This window comes from Lontra canadensis, unplaced genomic scaffold (assembly GCF_010015895.1).
Source record: "Lontra canadensis isolate GAN:19392208 unplaced genomic scaffold, GSC_riverotter_1.0 scaffold20, whole genome shotgun sequence".
Taxonomy (NCBI): Eukaryota; Metazoa; Chordata; class Mammalia; order Carnivora; family Mustelidae; genus Lontra; species Lontra canadensis.
The window spans coordinates 11,861,143-11,878,086 of NW_022631014.1; the positions used below are offsets into that span (position 1 = coordinate 11,861,143).

Genomic DNA, 16,944 nt, shown 5'->3' on the forward strand with positions numbered 1-16,944 from the left:
TGATACTTTGTCCTTTATATCTTCTGGCAAATTTGACAGGTTGTCTCATGGGCTTTGTCTACAAGAGTGAAACAAAGCAGAGTGTTTTATAGTAATGCAGTGTATTGAAGTCCTTTCACAAAGTTGACCCCTGGTAAAACAGATCATAATCCATATAAAAAGAAAGCTCTCTTTCTTACCACTTTAGGTTTTATAAAGTCTAAAATAGAACCTTTGAACTCTCATCACTTCTGAAATTCATCACTGTGATGCCTGCCGAGTTTCAAGTCTTATTTTCAATTGACCGTAGTATTTCTATGAGGGGAACAAAAGGAAGGTACTTCTCCAGGATAATGGTTCTATAAGTAACATTTTTATATGTGCCCCAACAACATTAATAATATCTACCACTTATTTTGTGTGCTTTGTAGTTCATAAAAACGATTCCTCTACCTATCTTACATAATGCTCACATAATTACTCCCAGTCTTTTATTCATTCAACAAACATTTACTATATGCTACTATAAACCAGGTTAGGGGTTAAGTGCTGAATGTGAAGTTATGCAATCCCATGATTTAGGGGCAATGACAACTGATAAGTAAGTTCCATAGATTTTAAGTGGCAGGTCCCAAATTTTACAATGAATAAATGGTAAAACTGAGAGATGCAAATAAAAGCCATTATCGGCAAAAGGATCCTATAAATACTCCCTTCCACGATCCTCAGTTTGTGGGAACTACATCAACATGACTTTTTCCTTTCAGGAGATACCTGGTGGGTGACTTCTACATATTTGGTATCTAATCATCATGCCTAGCAAATACATGCTGTGTTCAGTGCAAAATATTTACTTCTTTGATTATGATTTTTTTAAAGATTTTATTTATTTATATGACAGAGATCACAAGTAGGCAGAGAGGCAGGCAGAGAGAGGGGTAAGCAGGCTCCCTGCTGAGCAGAGAACCCGATTCGGGGCTCCATCCCAGGACCCCGGGATCATGACCCGAGCTGAAGGCAGAGGTTTTAACCCACTGAGCCACCCAGGTGCCCCTATTATTATTATTTTTAAGTAAAAATGGATGTATTACCAAACTGCAATTACTTAGAGTATGTCCAAGAAGTGACTAGACAAATTTGCAGTGATCTGCAACCAACAGGGAAAAGTTTTCCAGTGCCTACTTCAGCTAAGAAAGCCTTTACAGACTTATTAAATATTAAATGCATTATCAAGAGGGACGCCTGGGTGGCTCAGTCAGTTAAGCATCTGAATTTGGCTCAGGTATTATCCCAGGGTCCTGGAATTGAGCCCTGCACGAAGCCCTGCTTGGAGCCCTATACAGGGATCTGCGCTCAGCGGGGAGTCTGCTTGTCCTTTTGCTCCCCTCACCCCACCCACTTGTGGTGCACACTCTCTCTTTCTCAAATATAAATAAATACAGTCTTTAAAAAAAGTAAATAAATGCAGGGGCACCTGGGTGGCTCAGTAGGTTAAGCCTCTGCCTTGGGCCCAGGTCATGATCTCAGGGTCCTGGGTTCGAGCCCCACATCAGGCTCTTTGCTCAGCAGGGAGCCTACTCCCCCCTCTCTCTATGCCTGCCTCTCTGCCTACTTGTGATCTCTCTCTCTTTCTGTGTCAAATAAATAAAATATTAAAAAAATAAATGCATTATCAAGAAATTCAGAGATTTTATGTAGCAATATTTTAAAAACTTGACAGATGTATCTGCTGCCTAACTGGATTAAAGTGCGGTCTTGGTGTGTTCAGCTGAGACAATGTGCTCTGCCACTGTTAAGCCTTAGGACAGTTTCCAGGGTGACTTCTGCATAAGAAAAAGCAAAACAAGCAAGCTTACTAAAATTGTGTGTGTGTGTGCATGTGTCTCTGTGCATGTAATTTGCTCTGTTCCAGGAACAAGATTGTGATTTTGGAATATAAAGGTGAATGATGCAGAAATCCTACTCTCAGGAGGCCTTAGAATTAGCAGAGAAAGACAGGTAAACATGAGTGAGCTGAGGTGTCTTACATATTAGTGTATTAGCCAAATTAGAGGTCTGCATGGTGAATGCATAAAGGAAGAGATTGATTTATTACTTGTTTAATGCCTACTTTGACATCAGAATGAATTCTTTTAAGAACTAGAACTATGTCCATTTTATTCCCACTTAAATCTTCCATGCATTGCACAAGACCTGGTAGATAGCACTATGTTTCAAGTTAATTTTTAGTGAATTTCAGGCAAAGGTGAAGGAATAAGTTGAATGAATGTATTAAACAATTAACTAATGGTGAGTTTTCTCTATGAGAACTTGGGGCATGCGAAAAGAGGTCAGGAAGGATTCTTTGAAAGTGATTAATTGGGAAGAGAGGGAAGACCATCCAGACAGAAGGGGCAGTATAAGTAAATCTGGAAATATGGGAAAGGTCTCAGCCTTTTTTGGAGCAATCTTGTGAATGGAAACGGAAATGTATTTATTTAGGTCACGAAGTTAGATGTTGTTTTGTGCTAGAGAGCTTGGGCTTTATCAATAGGCAGACTGTGGGGAATGGACAGGATAAAGATTGCATTTTAGAAAGATCTATAAGCAGTTCATAGGTACTTTTAATGTTCAGTCCCAATAGAAGAATTGGTACCATCTAAGAAAAATTAATTTTGGACAGTAACCCCCACCTTCCCCTGGGGTAGTCTCATCCTAAGCAGTTTTATCCCTTTGTATCCTTAAGAAGAACAAATGGATATTCTACTTTAGAACCATTTGTATGCATTGTTTTTGTCCTGAACTTCTCCAGAGGAGAGGCTGCCACATTCTGTATTCATTTTTTATGACACTTTAGCCTGACTTATCCATAGATGTTTACAACATGTGTGGTCCTTAACGCCTTCTCAGAAAGCTCAGTTTCTTACATCTGGATTACATTTGTTTAATATTGATAAGTAAGTGATTCAGTCTACATGAAAGCACTCTGCAAATTACCACAATTTCAGTGCCTCGCCCGACTCCTTAGAAAAAGCTGTCCCAAGCCATTTCCGCCGTAAATCCTTCACCTGCTGAAGGTGAGGTTTTTGTCCCAGCTGATGCCTCTGGCCTTGTTAACTGATACCTACGGTGTAATATACAGCTTTCACTTTGAAACTGGATTATATTTATTTCTGCTAACGCAGTTCATTGCATTTGGGAATTCTCTCCGTCTCTAGCACAGGAAATATATGCTTAGGAACAGCATGTGGGAAATTGAGATATGTTTTCTTGACCTGAGTTTGAGTTCAGTTTGCAGGCGCATAAGTGTTTCCTTCCTTGGTGGGGGATCGTAAGTGGATACCGGGAAGAATCCTGATGTTTTTCATTATCAGATTCCTTCCTACCTTTTTCCTTCCATTTTTTTTTTTTTTCCCCCTAGGGCAGTTGACGTGAGATCCACATGAAACTGGAATTACACCTGGGATTAAGACTTGGAATTCTTTCTTTTGTGTGTGTGTGTGTGTGTGTGTGTGTGTGTGTGCGTGTGTGTGTGTGTGTGTTTCTTTTTCCTGTAGGCTGACTGGTTATGTTTAAACATGGAAATGATGAGACTCTATGCTCTCTTAAAAGAGGAAAAGGTTGTGTCCTCACTCGTCAGTCCTTTAAAATTTCATTAATGTAAGGAATTTCAAGAAGTTATCCTGTCTATCTGTCTGCATTTATTTAATAATTTGATCAACAGAAAATGAAATGTGTGTGATCTTCAGACTCTTTGTGAGACCACTGGGATGGATGCTTGGCAAGGTGAATAGATCCAGCTCCTGACTTCAATCAAATTAAATTCTCATAATAGTAGAAAGAACATGGAAATGCGTTATGGAAATTTAATGAGATTTAGCTGGTCCCCTATTGATGGACATTTACAAATTACGGTGCATGGTAATTATGTTACAATACTGAGCAGCATTTCAGAAGGGTAATATGTACTAATATGGAAAGCTCTTCATGCATAATTAAGGTACACAAACAACAAAACCAACATGCTGAGCAATAGTGCCCCCTTTGGAACTGAAAAACAGAACAAAACAAACAAAAAACCCCAGAACGAGTGGATTAGTAGATATATATTTATGTACTTCCCTGGAAAGAATTATTAAAAAAAAAAAAAAGGAGTGGGGGAGTCAAGAAGAGGTCTTGTGCTCTTTTGAATTTTTAACCTTTGTATAGTTTGAATTTACTACTTTATAATGTTTCTTCTGTTAATGTGTTTATTCATTTTAAGTACCAAAGGGGTGTCTGTACTTTGAGATTATATCTGTATTTTTTCTTCTTTGTACCTCTTTCTAAAAGTGCATTGTTACACCGAGCATATAATAATATTGCATACAGTATGCAAAGAGCTCTGTCAGAGTCAAGTACAGTGCCATGGAAATATGGAAATATGAGGCAAGATCAGATATGGCCCATCTTGGTCAATAAATAAGATTCTCTTGTTTCTTTATCTTGGAAACCTTTCCCTTAATGGCTTGTCCTCCAACTGGATACCCCAACTGGAATTTGGGCATGTAAGTCCATTGTAGGTAAGCAAGTTGATGCTTTTATGGAAGTGATGATACATTTTACTTTCTTGGTGTCAAAACACTGTGTTCATTCAGCATAGATAATGTTTTAGTCATATTCCTTATAAAATGAACCAAATTTAACCTTCAAAGGTATACTCTGTGCCCCATCTACATGAAACATTAACTTTCTCATCTAATTTATTCCCCTTATGGGGCTTGGTTTTTCTTCTAAAAATAATATCTTCCTATATGAGAAGAATTAGCAGAGAATTATTACAAACACATAAAAAGACAGTGTTTTAATACATAAAACAGAGTGGTGAACTTGAGATAATTACTTAGGCCATAATATAACTTATCAAAAAATGATTTTCTCTGTCGTATGTGCAGGGAAACAGCTATTCTCTGCTTTTATTATCACTGTGGGGCATTTTCCTCTTCTGTAAGGTAGTTCTGCCTTGTAGAGAATTATATTTGAAACTAGTATAAACATTAATCCGTTACTGAGGGATAAAATTGGAAATGCACCTGCAAATCATACTTCATTTAAGTTTTATTAACTTTTTATTTATTTCTACCTTTTTGGTTTATATTTCTGTGCTCATTTTGGCCTAAATGATAGGAACAAAGATGTATCTGACACTTGTAAATATAACCCATGTGATTTGTTTTTCTGTTAAAACAAACTGCTATGAGGATGGCAGTGTAAATCATCTTAGGAGAACCTATTTGTTACTTAACATTCAGTTGTAACTGTAGCCTGTGGGTAGAGAACCATTGTAATCATATTTTAATGAATATTCAGGCTTTTTGTTCCATCCCCAAATTATGAAGTCAGTCATAAGAACTGCTTGAAACTCATTTCCTTTTACCTCCAATGGTAAGGAAGGCAGAAAATAAGCAGTCAGAGAATGTTTGATTAGAAATCCAGAGAACATGATTCTGGGTGTGACTTTGCCACCAGCTACCACAAATTAGCTGACAATTCATTGAATTTTTATTTTCCTTATTGGCAAAATAAAAGGTTTGAATTAAATAAATTTTAAGATCAGATAACAGAGGCTATATGCCTTCCAGTCTATTTCAACTAAGAACTGTCCAAATAACTACAATTAACTTATTATAGTCCACTAAATGTATTAAAAGGTAAACAAGATGCTGGAAAGGAAATGTAACCAAATAGCCCACTTTCTCATACGTAAAAGGCTTTCTAACTCCAAAATATAATAATACTGTATTATAAGCTTAAAGTAGTATTTGCCATGTAAATTGTAATTTAAACTTGGGACTTGCTTGCTCTACATCTACAAAGATGATTGAGATAGAGGTATATAAACATGTACAGAGTTAGAAATGCATACATACATATATGCACACAAAGTCGATCATGTATAGGGCATATATGGGAGAGAGAAAGTAACAAATCTTTTGCAGACAAATGAGAGGACACTGTGAAACTTTCCTGGATATAACAACAAGTATTTTGGAATTAGTCATGAAAATTAAGGACATGGCTTTTGACACAGAGTTATTTATTTATTTATTTAGTTGAGAAAGAGAGAGAGAGAGAGAGAGAGAGAGAGAGAGATTGAAGATGGCTTGCACAGGGAGGGGCAGAGGGAGAAGGAGGGAGAGAATGAATCTTAAACTCCAGCTGGAACCTGGCATGGGGCTCAATTTCATGACCCTGAGATCATGACCTGAGCTGAAATCAAGAGTCAGATGCTTAACCAACTGAGCCACCCAGGCGCCTAACACAGGGTAATTTAGATAGAAACATCTATCATTTTTACATCATTGTTCTTTATTCCAAATCATTATAGACTAATGATGCTTTTTGCATCTGAGAGAAAATGAGGGTTGTCGGTCAGGTATAAGACAGCAGGAAGCTTAAGGATTGTGGAGAATTAAGGCAAATGCTAGAAGTTCTTATTTATTGTTGGAAAGCTACCAGTTTTCAACTTAAGAGCTCTATGACCTCGGGTGTTCTAAAAGTATTTCAACTAAATCCTGTCATTATGTTCTTCTCATTGATCATATCGTCATTTGCTAAACATTTAATAAAAGCCTGTTTTTAGTTAGACTAGATAACACTTGGTATTAGTCCTTCATGTGCTCATTCACTATCTAGCAGTCAGCATGGGGGGAGTCATGCCTGTGACATGTGATTTTCTACAACTCTATGGTAGTGAATGTGATTTCTGAGCTAGAGGACATTCTGTGTCTATAGTGCTAGAGAATGATATCTGTTTTATGCTTTCAAATTACCTATCCATATTCCTATTATGGTATCCACTGAAAGCTGCTAGAAGTTTCCTTTTGCTTGTCTTTCTCTTCTTCTAGGCTGTGACTTCCCTCCCTGAGCAAGGATCCTGATGCGGGGCTTGATCAGAGAACCCCGGGATCACAACCTGAGCCAAAGGCAGATTCTTAAACAACTGAGCCCCTCAGGCGCCCCTTAGTATCATTTTTTAATTCTCTACTATGAAACCGCTTTTTAATCTACAAGGCACCCTGACTATCACAGGAATAGTTCCTTTTTCTTTTTTTAATTGAGAACGGATCCATGTCCACCCATTTAATAGGAAAATAGTTTCTAGATTAAATTTTTATATTTTAACTTAGTGCTTGGAATTCTTTCTTTTTAATTCTTTTATCTCATTCTTTCACTCAGTCCCAGATTTTAAAAGCTCACCTCCAATAAACTGCTTCTCTTGTCATTAGCTTATCTTTTCCACTCTGCTTCTCCCACCCTTCACTTTTTGTTTCCTGAAGTAAAATTTATAATCTCTCTGAGGTGAGGAATTTTTAAATTTAGTATTTAAACTACCAGACCTGTAAGTTATGGTAAGAAGAGATATTTTAAAAGACTGTCACCACAATCCATTATAAATACCTGAAGAGTTTAAATAAACTGAATGCTAAAAATTGAAAATGTTCACTTCGCTAAGGGACAGCAGGAATTCTATTAATATTTAGAAGCTAAAAGGGTTATCTGCTTGTAGAATATGATGTTAGTAAACATTCTTAGTGAATCATAAAACCGAATTCATGTTAAGTTTCTGTTGATTGTGTTTTCTCAGCTCTTGGTTTCAGTGATCTGTTCTTTTGGTTTTTTAGTCTCTATGTCATTTATTTCTACGCTCATCTTTATTATTCCCTTCCTTCTATTGACCTTATGCTTTGTTTGTTCTATTTATAGCTCCTTGAGGTATAAAGTTAGGTTGTTTGAGATTTTTCTTGCATCTCGAGGTAGGCCTGGATTGCGATATACTCCCATCTTAGAACGAATTTTGCTGAGTCCCAAATATCTTGGACCATCGTGTTTTCATCTTCATTTGTTCCCATGTATTTTTTAAATTACCTCTTTCAATTTTTTTGTTGGCCATTCGTTGTGTAGTAGCACGTGATTTAGCTTCCATATATTTGTGTTCTTCCAGATTCTTTCTTGTGATTGATTTCGAGTTTCACACTGTTGTGGCTAGAAAGGAGGCATGATATGATTTCAGTCTGTTTGAATTTATTGAGACTTGTTTTGTGGCCCAACACTTTATCTACTCTGGGGAATGTTTCATGTGCCCTCCACCACTAAACCAGGCTTCCAAGAAATCTTAAAGGGAAATTAGTGGAAAGAAAAGGCCATAATTGGGAATAAGACCATTACGAATGGAAAGAATTTCAGAGGTAAATGCAAATGTATAATAAAAGCAGTAGATTAATCACTTGTAAAACCAATATAGTAGAAATTTAAAAAAAAAAAAAGTAAAATCAATTATATCTACAAAAATCAGTCAAGGAATTCACAAAATAAAAGGATGTAAATTATGACATCATATACCTAAAACATGGGTGAGGGGAGTAAAAATTTAGTACTCTTAGGATGGGTTCAAACTTAAGTAACTATCAACTAAATATAGACTACTATATGCATTAGATGTTATATATGAACCTCATGGTAGCCATGGTAAAAAACCTTTTTAAAATAGGTTTACAAAAAAGAAAGAAAAAGGAACCCAAGCACAACTTTCAAGAAAGCCATCAAACCACAAGGGAAGAGAAGAATAAATTAAGTTTCAAATAAAAATAAAAAAAATTTACATTAATTGTGCTAGGTAAAATAAGTGGTGTTGTTTTGTTTGTTTAAAACAGCAAATCCTGTAAGTCATAAGGTTATCTTATCGGTTCATGCATTGGATGTTCATGTTTAATACAGTTTGGAAGGCTAGAAATACTGCACTAAGCAAACAAACAGTAATTACTCCTTCATAATTACCATGCAACTTTATCGCCATGCATTGTTATAATTATATTTTAAATACTCTTCATTTTCATGATAGACCATAATGTCTTCTAGCGCATTACAATCTGTGGCTTATAACTGCATCTCACTTCCACAAAGGCCTCTTCTTCATTTAGTCTGTATTTTAACTACTGTGAAAAGAGACTAGACAAAATTAATTGGTAGCATAATACTGCAATAAGGAAATTGTAGACAATATAATATTTGTGTTCTACTGAAATTATCTCATTATTCAGAGGATTCATGTTGAACATCTAAGATCTATTCCTACTTCCTCTGTTAAAGAGGCAGTCACAATCCAATCAGTGATGTGTTCAGAAGAATCACCTGAGGATCTGGTTCAAATGCAGAGTTTGATTGGATAGATCTGGGGAAGGGCCCAGATTCTGCATTTCTAACATGTTCCCAAGTGCTCCCAAGTATGAATCACATTGATGCCTGTCCTTGGACCACACTTTGAGTAGCATCACTTTCAAGTATTATTTATTATTATTTCGCACCTATGTGCAAAATGCTGTTAACAATATGCACACACACACGTGTGCACACATGCATATATGCATATATATAAACTTCATTCTTTGTTACAATCACTTTCAAACTCAAGTGTGGACATTAATTGCTACTGTTGTAAGACTTAACAGAAACAGCATTCAACCTGGGAAAGTCAGCCAAGTAAGCATAGGTAATTCCTCTTTGAAATGAGATGGAGTCAAGGAAGGCTTTCCAAAGAACATGGATTTGAGCTGCATTCTGAAGACTGATTAATAGTCTGCCAGGTGGAGGTTGTGTACGGGGGAGGCCGAGGAGGGAAAGCTGGGAAGGGAAATTCCAGGCATGAGAAAAGGCATTTAGACATGAGGGGACTTTAGGCCACAGGAGTGGGAGGAGTCTGGCTAAAGATGAGATCAAGGGAACAGATTCTTCTCTTCTAATGTCAGGGTTTGGATTTTATCTTGTAGGTATTTAGAAATCACCTGAGAACTGGAAGATTATATAAATCTTAATTCATCTAATTCACTGTTTGCTCTTACATACTCAACGAACTCCACCTCCAAACTCCCCAGGAAACTAACAATCATAATTACATGCCTAAATTCAAGGAAAATATTACAGATATTCCATCCTTTTTTAATTACACATTTAAAAAATGTGTTTCTGAGATTGTATTTCTTTTACTTCATTTAATAAAAATTTTGTGACCCTGCTTTCCCATCATAATCATCTTCAAATCAATAAAGTGACAGCAGATATTTCAACATAGCAATGTCAATAAATATAAATAAGTCATTACCAACATCTGTAGTCTAACAACTTATGAAGCAGATCTTCGAATACCAGGGTGGCTAAGATTTGGAACCTCTAAGACACTGTCAAACACAACTCACAAAGGCATCTCAGTTGAAAGTTTCTAAGAAAGTCTTTCCCTATGGCTTTTTAAGTTTCTCTTAGTGTTAAAAATATTGTTTTAAAAGTTCCCTTTTCAATAATGAAAAATTCAAGGTAGGTCTGCAAGCCAGAATCTCATAGTCTATGTATAATTGATCCTTAGCAAGCTAAAATATTGTGATTTGGTAATATTTGTTTCAAAGAAGCTTCTATAAAATTTCTCTGTGCCAGTAGGTAGAAGAAATCCTAAAGCTAATGATTCATTCTAAGCCTTTCTTTTCTTGTCAGTGCTGTCCCCCTGATTCCATAGTGTCCAAGAGTTCACCAAGAAAGTCTTTAAATATATGTGTGTGTGTGTGTGTGTGTGTGTGTGTGTGTGTCTGTGTGTGTTTATACATGTCAAAGAGACACATTTTGGGGTGGTGAATTTTGCTTGCCTACAATGTGTAGATAGCACTGTACTTACCTTAGTAGTAAAATACAGATTTGCTGGATTTAAATAGCCAATAGATCTCTAGCAATTAAGTAACAAAAAATAGTAATAAGAATAATTTTTTGAAAACACAGCAGAAAAAGGAACAGGGAGCATTCAGGGTAGGCAATGGAGTGTTAAGATACATAAGAGAACATGACTTGTATCCTACTCAGAATATTAGAAGTCTAACTTTGGTGAAGATTCAGGAGGGGAACGTGGCCGGAAGGTCCAACGACAAGCTGCAGTCAGCAAGAACCATCTTGGAAATGCAGATCCTCTCAATGAGCAAATCTTTTCACTGTTCAGTTGCAATGAGTCAGTTGCACTTGCACTGAGTCAGTTGTAAGTTCTGTGGCCAAACCAGCCATGGAGTTAGAGTGGGACAGAACTGAGGAACAATAAACCCAATTGATTGAACACTCTGAACTCTGACTCTGCCAAGTAACTAGGTTTTACAGCTGATGTATGGGCAGTGGCTAATAAAGATGCTAGGCAATAATGATAGTTGTGGCTAATGTGAATTTAATAATCATTTATGTACTATATACTGTTTTAAACCCTTTTCACGCATGAATTTATTTAATCCTCACAACAGCTGTCTGAGGTAGGTGATGTTATTATCCTCAACTCATACATGAGGAAAATGAGTCACAGAAATATTAAAAAAAATGTAAAAGGTGTCTGGTGTCTTGTAGTTAGTACGTCAGGGAGCCAGGAAGCAGACTGCTAGACACCGAAATGCACCCAAACTAAGTGTCAGAGCCTACAGAAACAAGGAACGACCTCAAGCAAAGTCATTATCATATCCTAGACTATTAGAATCAGTATATTATGTTCTCTAAAAGAATCTGTTTTAGGACACAATAAAGAGAATCCTGCTTCAGATAGTAGAAAGTATGACTCATGAAAGTTATTATCCCAAGAAACATAAAAGGTAGAATCTACATTTTTTTAACAGTAGGAAATTTAAGATATTTCTAGATTTATTTGCCTTTTGTGAGAAATTTGTACTATTGCCAGTTATAAACTCACATGTCGGCATGACCATCCCATTCGAATGAGTGAATATACCTTGAATTTTTAAAATATCAAGAGAGAAAATATCCTATAGTGAGGAATGATGATGTATGTATGATGATATATGATATATATATAATCATTCCTCACTATAGGCACATACTTATATATGCTTTTGGAGTCTCACAGGAAATTTTCTTTAGCATAGAGTTTCAGGATCCTTGATTGCATTTATCCTTTCAGTTCTTCATCTGGAGAAAGAATTTAGACTACTTCAGTGTGATGGCAGCTCCTGTCTGCAGACATTTCATGATTCAGCCTTTCCTTTGTGTGACTTCTGTGGCTTCACCAAAGTCACTGAAGTTGGAGGCTCCCAAAAGCAGACAGTTGGGAAGCACTTGTGCTCTGTGAGGAATGACATTGGTTGAGTTATGTGCCAGGATGAGTTACATATTCCCACATGCCTCCTCCATAGGGAGGCAAGACATTTTATTTTTCATTCCACCTAGCCAATTCCGACCTTCTGTCTGTTTGAGTCAGTATTTCCTTCAATATTGGTCAATAGAATTCTGCTGCTAATAAAGAATAAAAGGGTTGAGTAAATACTACTGCCACTTAAAGCTAAATGATTTTCAAATATTTATTTGTGGTTACCCACTCATTTCTTTTTCCACTATTGATTTTGGAGACAATTGAAAATCTCATGAATTCTTTAATCTTTTTTTTTTTTTTTTCTTTTGCATTATCCAGGTTAGTGAACATAAGAAACCTTGCTGGAGTGGATATGGGGAGGAATAGGTGTTGGGGAAAACAATAGCAGTTATCTATTAAGGTTATAATATTACGTGTCAATTGCAAAATTTTAATGATATGAAACAATGAAGATTCATTTAGCTTACATGTTTGTGGGATCATCTTTATTGACTTCACCTGGTCTGTGGTCAACTGCATGTTTATCTGTGTATCTCTGATGATTTTAGTTGAGCTCACTCACATGTCAGGGTCGTAGTCATTGGATGATCTACTTTGGCCCTGGATCTGATAGTAGGGATGACTCCTCTACACTTGTATCTCATCCTTCCACAGGTTGGGCTGAGTATATTCATGTGGCTCTGCAGAGAAGCAAAAGAAGCAAAACTCAATGCTTAAAAACACTTCAGTGTTCTGCTTGTGCCTCATTTGCTAACATTTCATTGGCTAGAGCAGTTCACATGGGATCAGACCAAGATTCGGAGAGTTCAACAATACTGCATGGCAAAAGGCAAAGATAGAAGGAGGGATAAAGAATTAAAATAATTTTCCTTCTACCTTTCTAAGTTCTTGGCTAAGGCCCCCCACCGCCCAATAAAAACATATGAACAGAAGAAAAAAAAACAAACAGAAGTTTAATAACATATATGCCTCTTATATGGAGATACCCAGGAAAACCTAGTAACTCCCTGAAATAGCCCCAGTCACCATCTTCAATATGGTCTTCAGCTGAAGACAACAGGTGTTGGGGAGGGAGCAGGGAGGCCAGTTAGAGGAGATTACCAAAAAAAACACAGTAAACAAGGGTAAGGTTGTTGCATAGATTTAAGTCCTTTTTTCTTTACTGATTGATAAAAATTTCTTGAGATTTAGAGTATTCTTTTCTTCCAGATACAAAGAGGGAGATACTGTTACAAATAGAGATTTCCCTTATAAGTGTAAATGTCTCTAACAAAAGGGTAACTTCTGGCCAGTTTTCAGAGCTTTTCCTCTATCTGTTGTTTCTTAAAAATAATCAGGCTAAATTAATCCTTATGCCAAAGAGTTATTTTTTTGAGGGTTATGTTTTTTTTCCTTTTCAACCATTAATACAATTAATCTTCAGAAGAACACATTTTCCCAGGGGGTTGGGAGAGGGAGGGGTTGACTTTAATTTTCAGATTATAAACTTACAAATCAATATTTGTTTTATCCAAGCAAATAATAGCAAAAAAATCCTCCTAGCCATTTAATACATTGACCAAGTTTTTTAAACCATATAGCTTTCTTTTTATTCATTCATTCTTAAATATATTTGTGGTAATCACAAGCAGCAATTTTTTTAGTCAAGTAGGGATGTGGAGGGGGCATCAGTTCTCAAAGAATAAATTTCTCTTTGTTGTGTTTTAAAAGATTATCAAATAAGTTAACTTAAGTGACCCAGGACCACATTTCCCCCCAGTCCAGGATTCTTTTCTTAGAGCCATATCCTTCGACTATATTTTATCATGTGGGCTCATTTGATATTCAAATAATTGTTCTCCCTGAGATACTGACTAGATTTCACTGGGAAATTGGAGAGAAAGGGGTTCAGTAGACAATCAGCTTCTAGCCGTTTTGAAATTGCAGAGGTTAATGAGAAAAAAAACTGATTTGGTTGTAATTAGCAAAATGGCTCCCTTTTTAGAAGGCAACTCCTAAGGATCTCTTTCCAAAATAGAACCCTACAGTTTCTACTGTGAAAACATAGTTACTTTGAGGGGGAAATATTTATCTACACACAAATACTGGTTATGAATATGTTTCTAATATGAAAAAGCAAAATTCAATGGGTACTTTTTAAAGATCTTATTGGCTTTATTCAAGGATTTGTGAGTCCAGCAGCCTCTCCTCCAACAGGTAGAGAGGAGCTCTGAGAACCTGTGCAGATGTGAGGCTTCTGCAGCAGAAGAGAGTGGGAATAAGAAAGTTATAGTGGCAAAAATTGGATTGGTTGTGGCAAAGTCCCTTTTCTTTAGGGATGGCAGGGGTCTATCAGGTCAATTACCTCACTAATGCTTATCAGTGACTCCTGATTGATTGGTTTAAATTTCCGTTTCTGGGAGAGCCAAAACTATAATTAAGTTAGGTCTCGGTTTGTTGACATGGAGCTTAGCATAAGTGACTCCATTTTGGACCCATCATCTGGTTTTTAGCATTGATATAACAGGAAGGAGTCAACATTCCCCTCTTTATTTTTAAGGCAAGTTCACATTCTGCTTCAACTGATTTTTTTTTCAACAATATTTTTTGTATTCTTTTATGGTCTGCCAGTACTTTTTTGAAGCCCAGTTAGATAGAATAGCAGCCAACATAACTGAGACTAAAAGGGGGCCAACTGTCTCTCCAGAAGCAAGAAAACTTCAAAAGATAGGCATTACAAAGCACTACTGTGACTCGAAAATCACTTGTTTTTAGGGGTATTTGCTAATATAGAATTGGTTTCTTATCTTCCCAGCCCCTAGTGAGCCTTTACTGTGCAAATTCGCTGATGGAGGACAAAAGAAGCGACAGAATCAAAGCAAATACACCCATAATGGAAGGCCTTGGCCCAGGGAAGGAGAGGTGAGTCCTGACTGACTTTTGCTCAGAAACATAGCAGTGGACATCCCTCAGAAGGGTGGCAAGACAGACATTTGGGACCCTAATGAATTCGAGTCCTGTAGAAAATTACATGGCTTTGAAGGGGACAAATGAGTAGGCCTATGTTAATGTGCTCAAGATAAAATGACTTGAGGAGAAGTGTAGGACTTCAAAATTGACCTCAGTTCTATTCTATAATTTATTATAAATTATAATAAATTCTCTGTCTTTAACCAAATCTTAACCCAATATACACTCACTGAAAGAATTGATCCTTAATTGTGGGTAGCTATATTTTCAGTGAAATCAATAGTGAAATCAATGTTTGTGTTTGGGAAAAAACACAAATTTAGATTTATTTTATTCTACCTTTGAGATAGTCTACTTGCTCATATATGTGTATGTATGCATTTTCCCATTTGTTCATAAATGTGTTGATATATATTATATATATATATATATTTTCTATATATATATATTTTTTCTATTGGTCAAGAAAGAGGGAAAAAAGTTCATATACACAGGGTTTTGTTTTTCACAATAAAAAAAAGGCATTGAGCAGTTAATTATCCATTTACACTCTTAACACAAAGAAGTAGAAAAGCAAGCTTATGTATCCAATGACCCTTGGGAATGATTTCCTTTTGGTTATTTTTATTCTAAGAAGACAAGGAAAAGGTATCTGGGCTTCTAAGAGGTCTTTTTATTCTTTGTTAAATGGAATAGAGTTGCTTGAATGACTTGAATAAAGGCTGTTTTGTACCAAAGCCATAATTTCAACAGAAGAGCTTTATTTTGTATTTCTATTCAAAGCACCTACTTCATCTATTTCTCATTTAAGAGGCATCCCACTCGATGCAGCGTTCACAGTTGTAAGGAAGGAAGAGGGTGGGGATTTTCTCACCAAAACCTTTAGCCAGTTTTTAGTTTCTAACACTGTTGTCTGTTTTGAGTATTTCCATGCAGGTCTCAAAACCTCTCTTAAAGTGTATAGTTATGTTCAAGTATTGTATAATCTATAACTCATTATTTTAAGACATAAAGAAGAGAATCACCACTGAACACTTGAAACTAATGAAAAAGGAATGTTTGGATACTTCAACTATAGAAAGGCTATCTGTGTTGTGTTCAAAAAAGGAAGGGGAAATGGAATGACCCCTGTGTTTTAGGTAGAGGTTAGTGACCAACAATTAGCCCCATTGCCTCCAAAAGACAGCTGATTTCTGACAGCACTCATTGTGACATCCATCCCATATCAAATATCTGTAGTCTAGAAAGACTCATTTGATCTTTTAAAATGCTATTGGGTCAAATGCTCACTGGTGAGAGAGATTTCTGGATCATAAACCATCACCAAGAAACCTTGACAGTCAATTAGTTGACTTGGCAGTGATGACCAAAACCCCAGTTCCTGTCCCCATAAGAACCTGAATTATCATATCCACAAAAGGGATGCCAGCTTCAGCAAGACACTGTACTTGAATGTACATTTCTTAGGAACTGAACCAATAAATATGAGAAATGTAGACAGAGCTGCCACTTTGCTACCTCATATAAATCTAAGACTTTAGGTTGATGTCATGGTAAAGAACATGTATACTATTGCCACGGAAGCATTGTGGAGTCAAGTTTAACACCCAGAGCATCTTGTAGTTTAAATATAGGTTTTAAATATATATTCCTAGTCTTTGTTTTCAAAAGTTGCTGTTTAAGAGTTCTACATTTTCCTATTGAACTGTGAAAATCAAGGGACCTTCATAAATTTATCTGTGACCCATAAAAATGTATTCCAAGTGTGTAGACACATTCAGAGGAAAGAAATTAGGAAAACAAGTAGCATGCACTAAACATACGCTTGTCAGTTTGATTTTGAGATAAGCATGTTAATTTTTACATCTTGATTGTTGTCT

General features: G+C 36.3%; 1 protein-coding gene across 12 annotated transcripts in view; it reads left to right on the plus strand.

Annotated features, from left to right (window-relative positions):
* Nucleotides 1–16,944, plus strand: part of RBMS3 (RNA binding motif single stranded interacting protein 3) — a 691,543-nt gene that overhangs the window by 540,781 nt on the left and 133,818 nt on the right. For all 12 annotated transcript variants that reach the window (XM_032861016.1, XM_032861015.1, XM_032861014.1 and 9 more), the window contains exon 8: nt 14,910–15,016. In XM_032861016.1, coding sequence (XP_032716907.1) covers nt 14,910–15,016 — 107 coding nt within the window. The remainder of the gene's footprint in view (nt 1–14,909; nt 15,017–16,944) is intronic.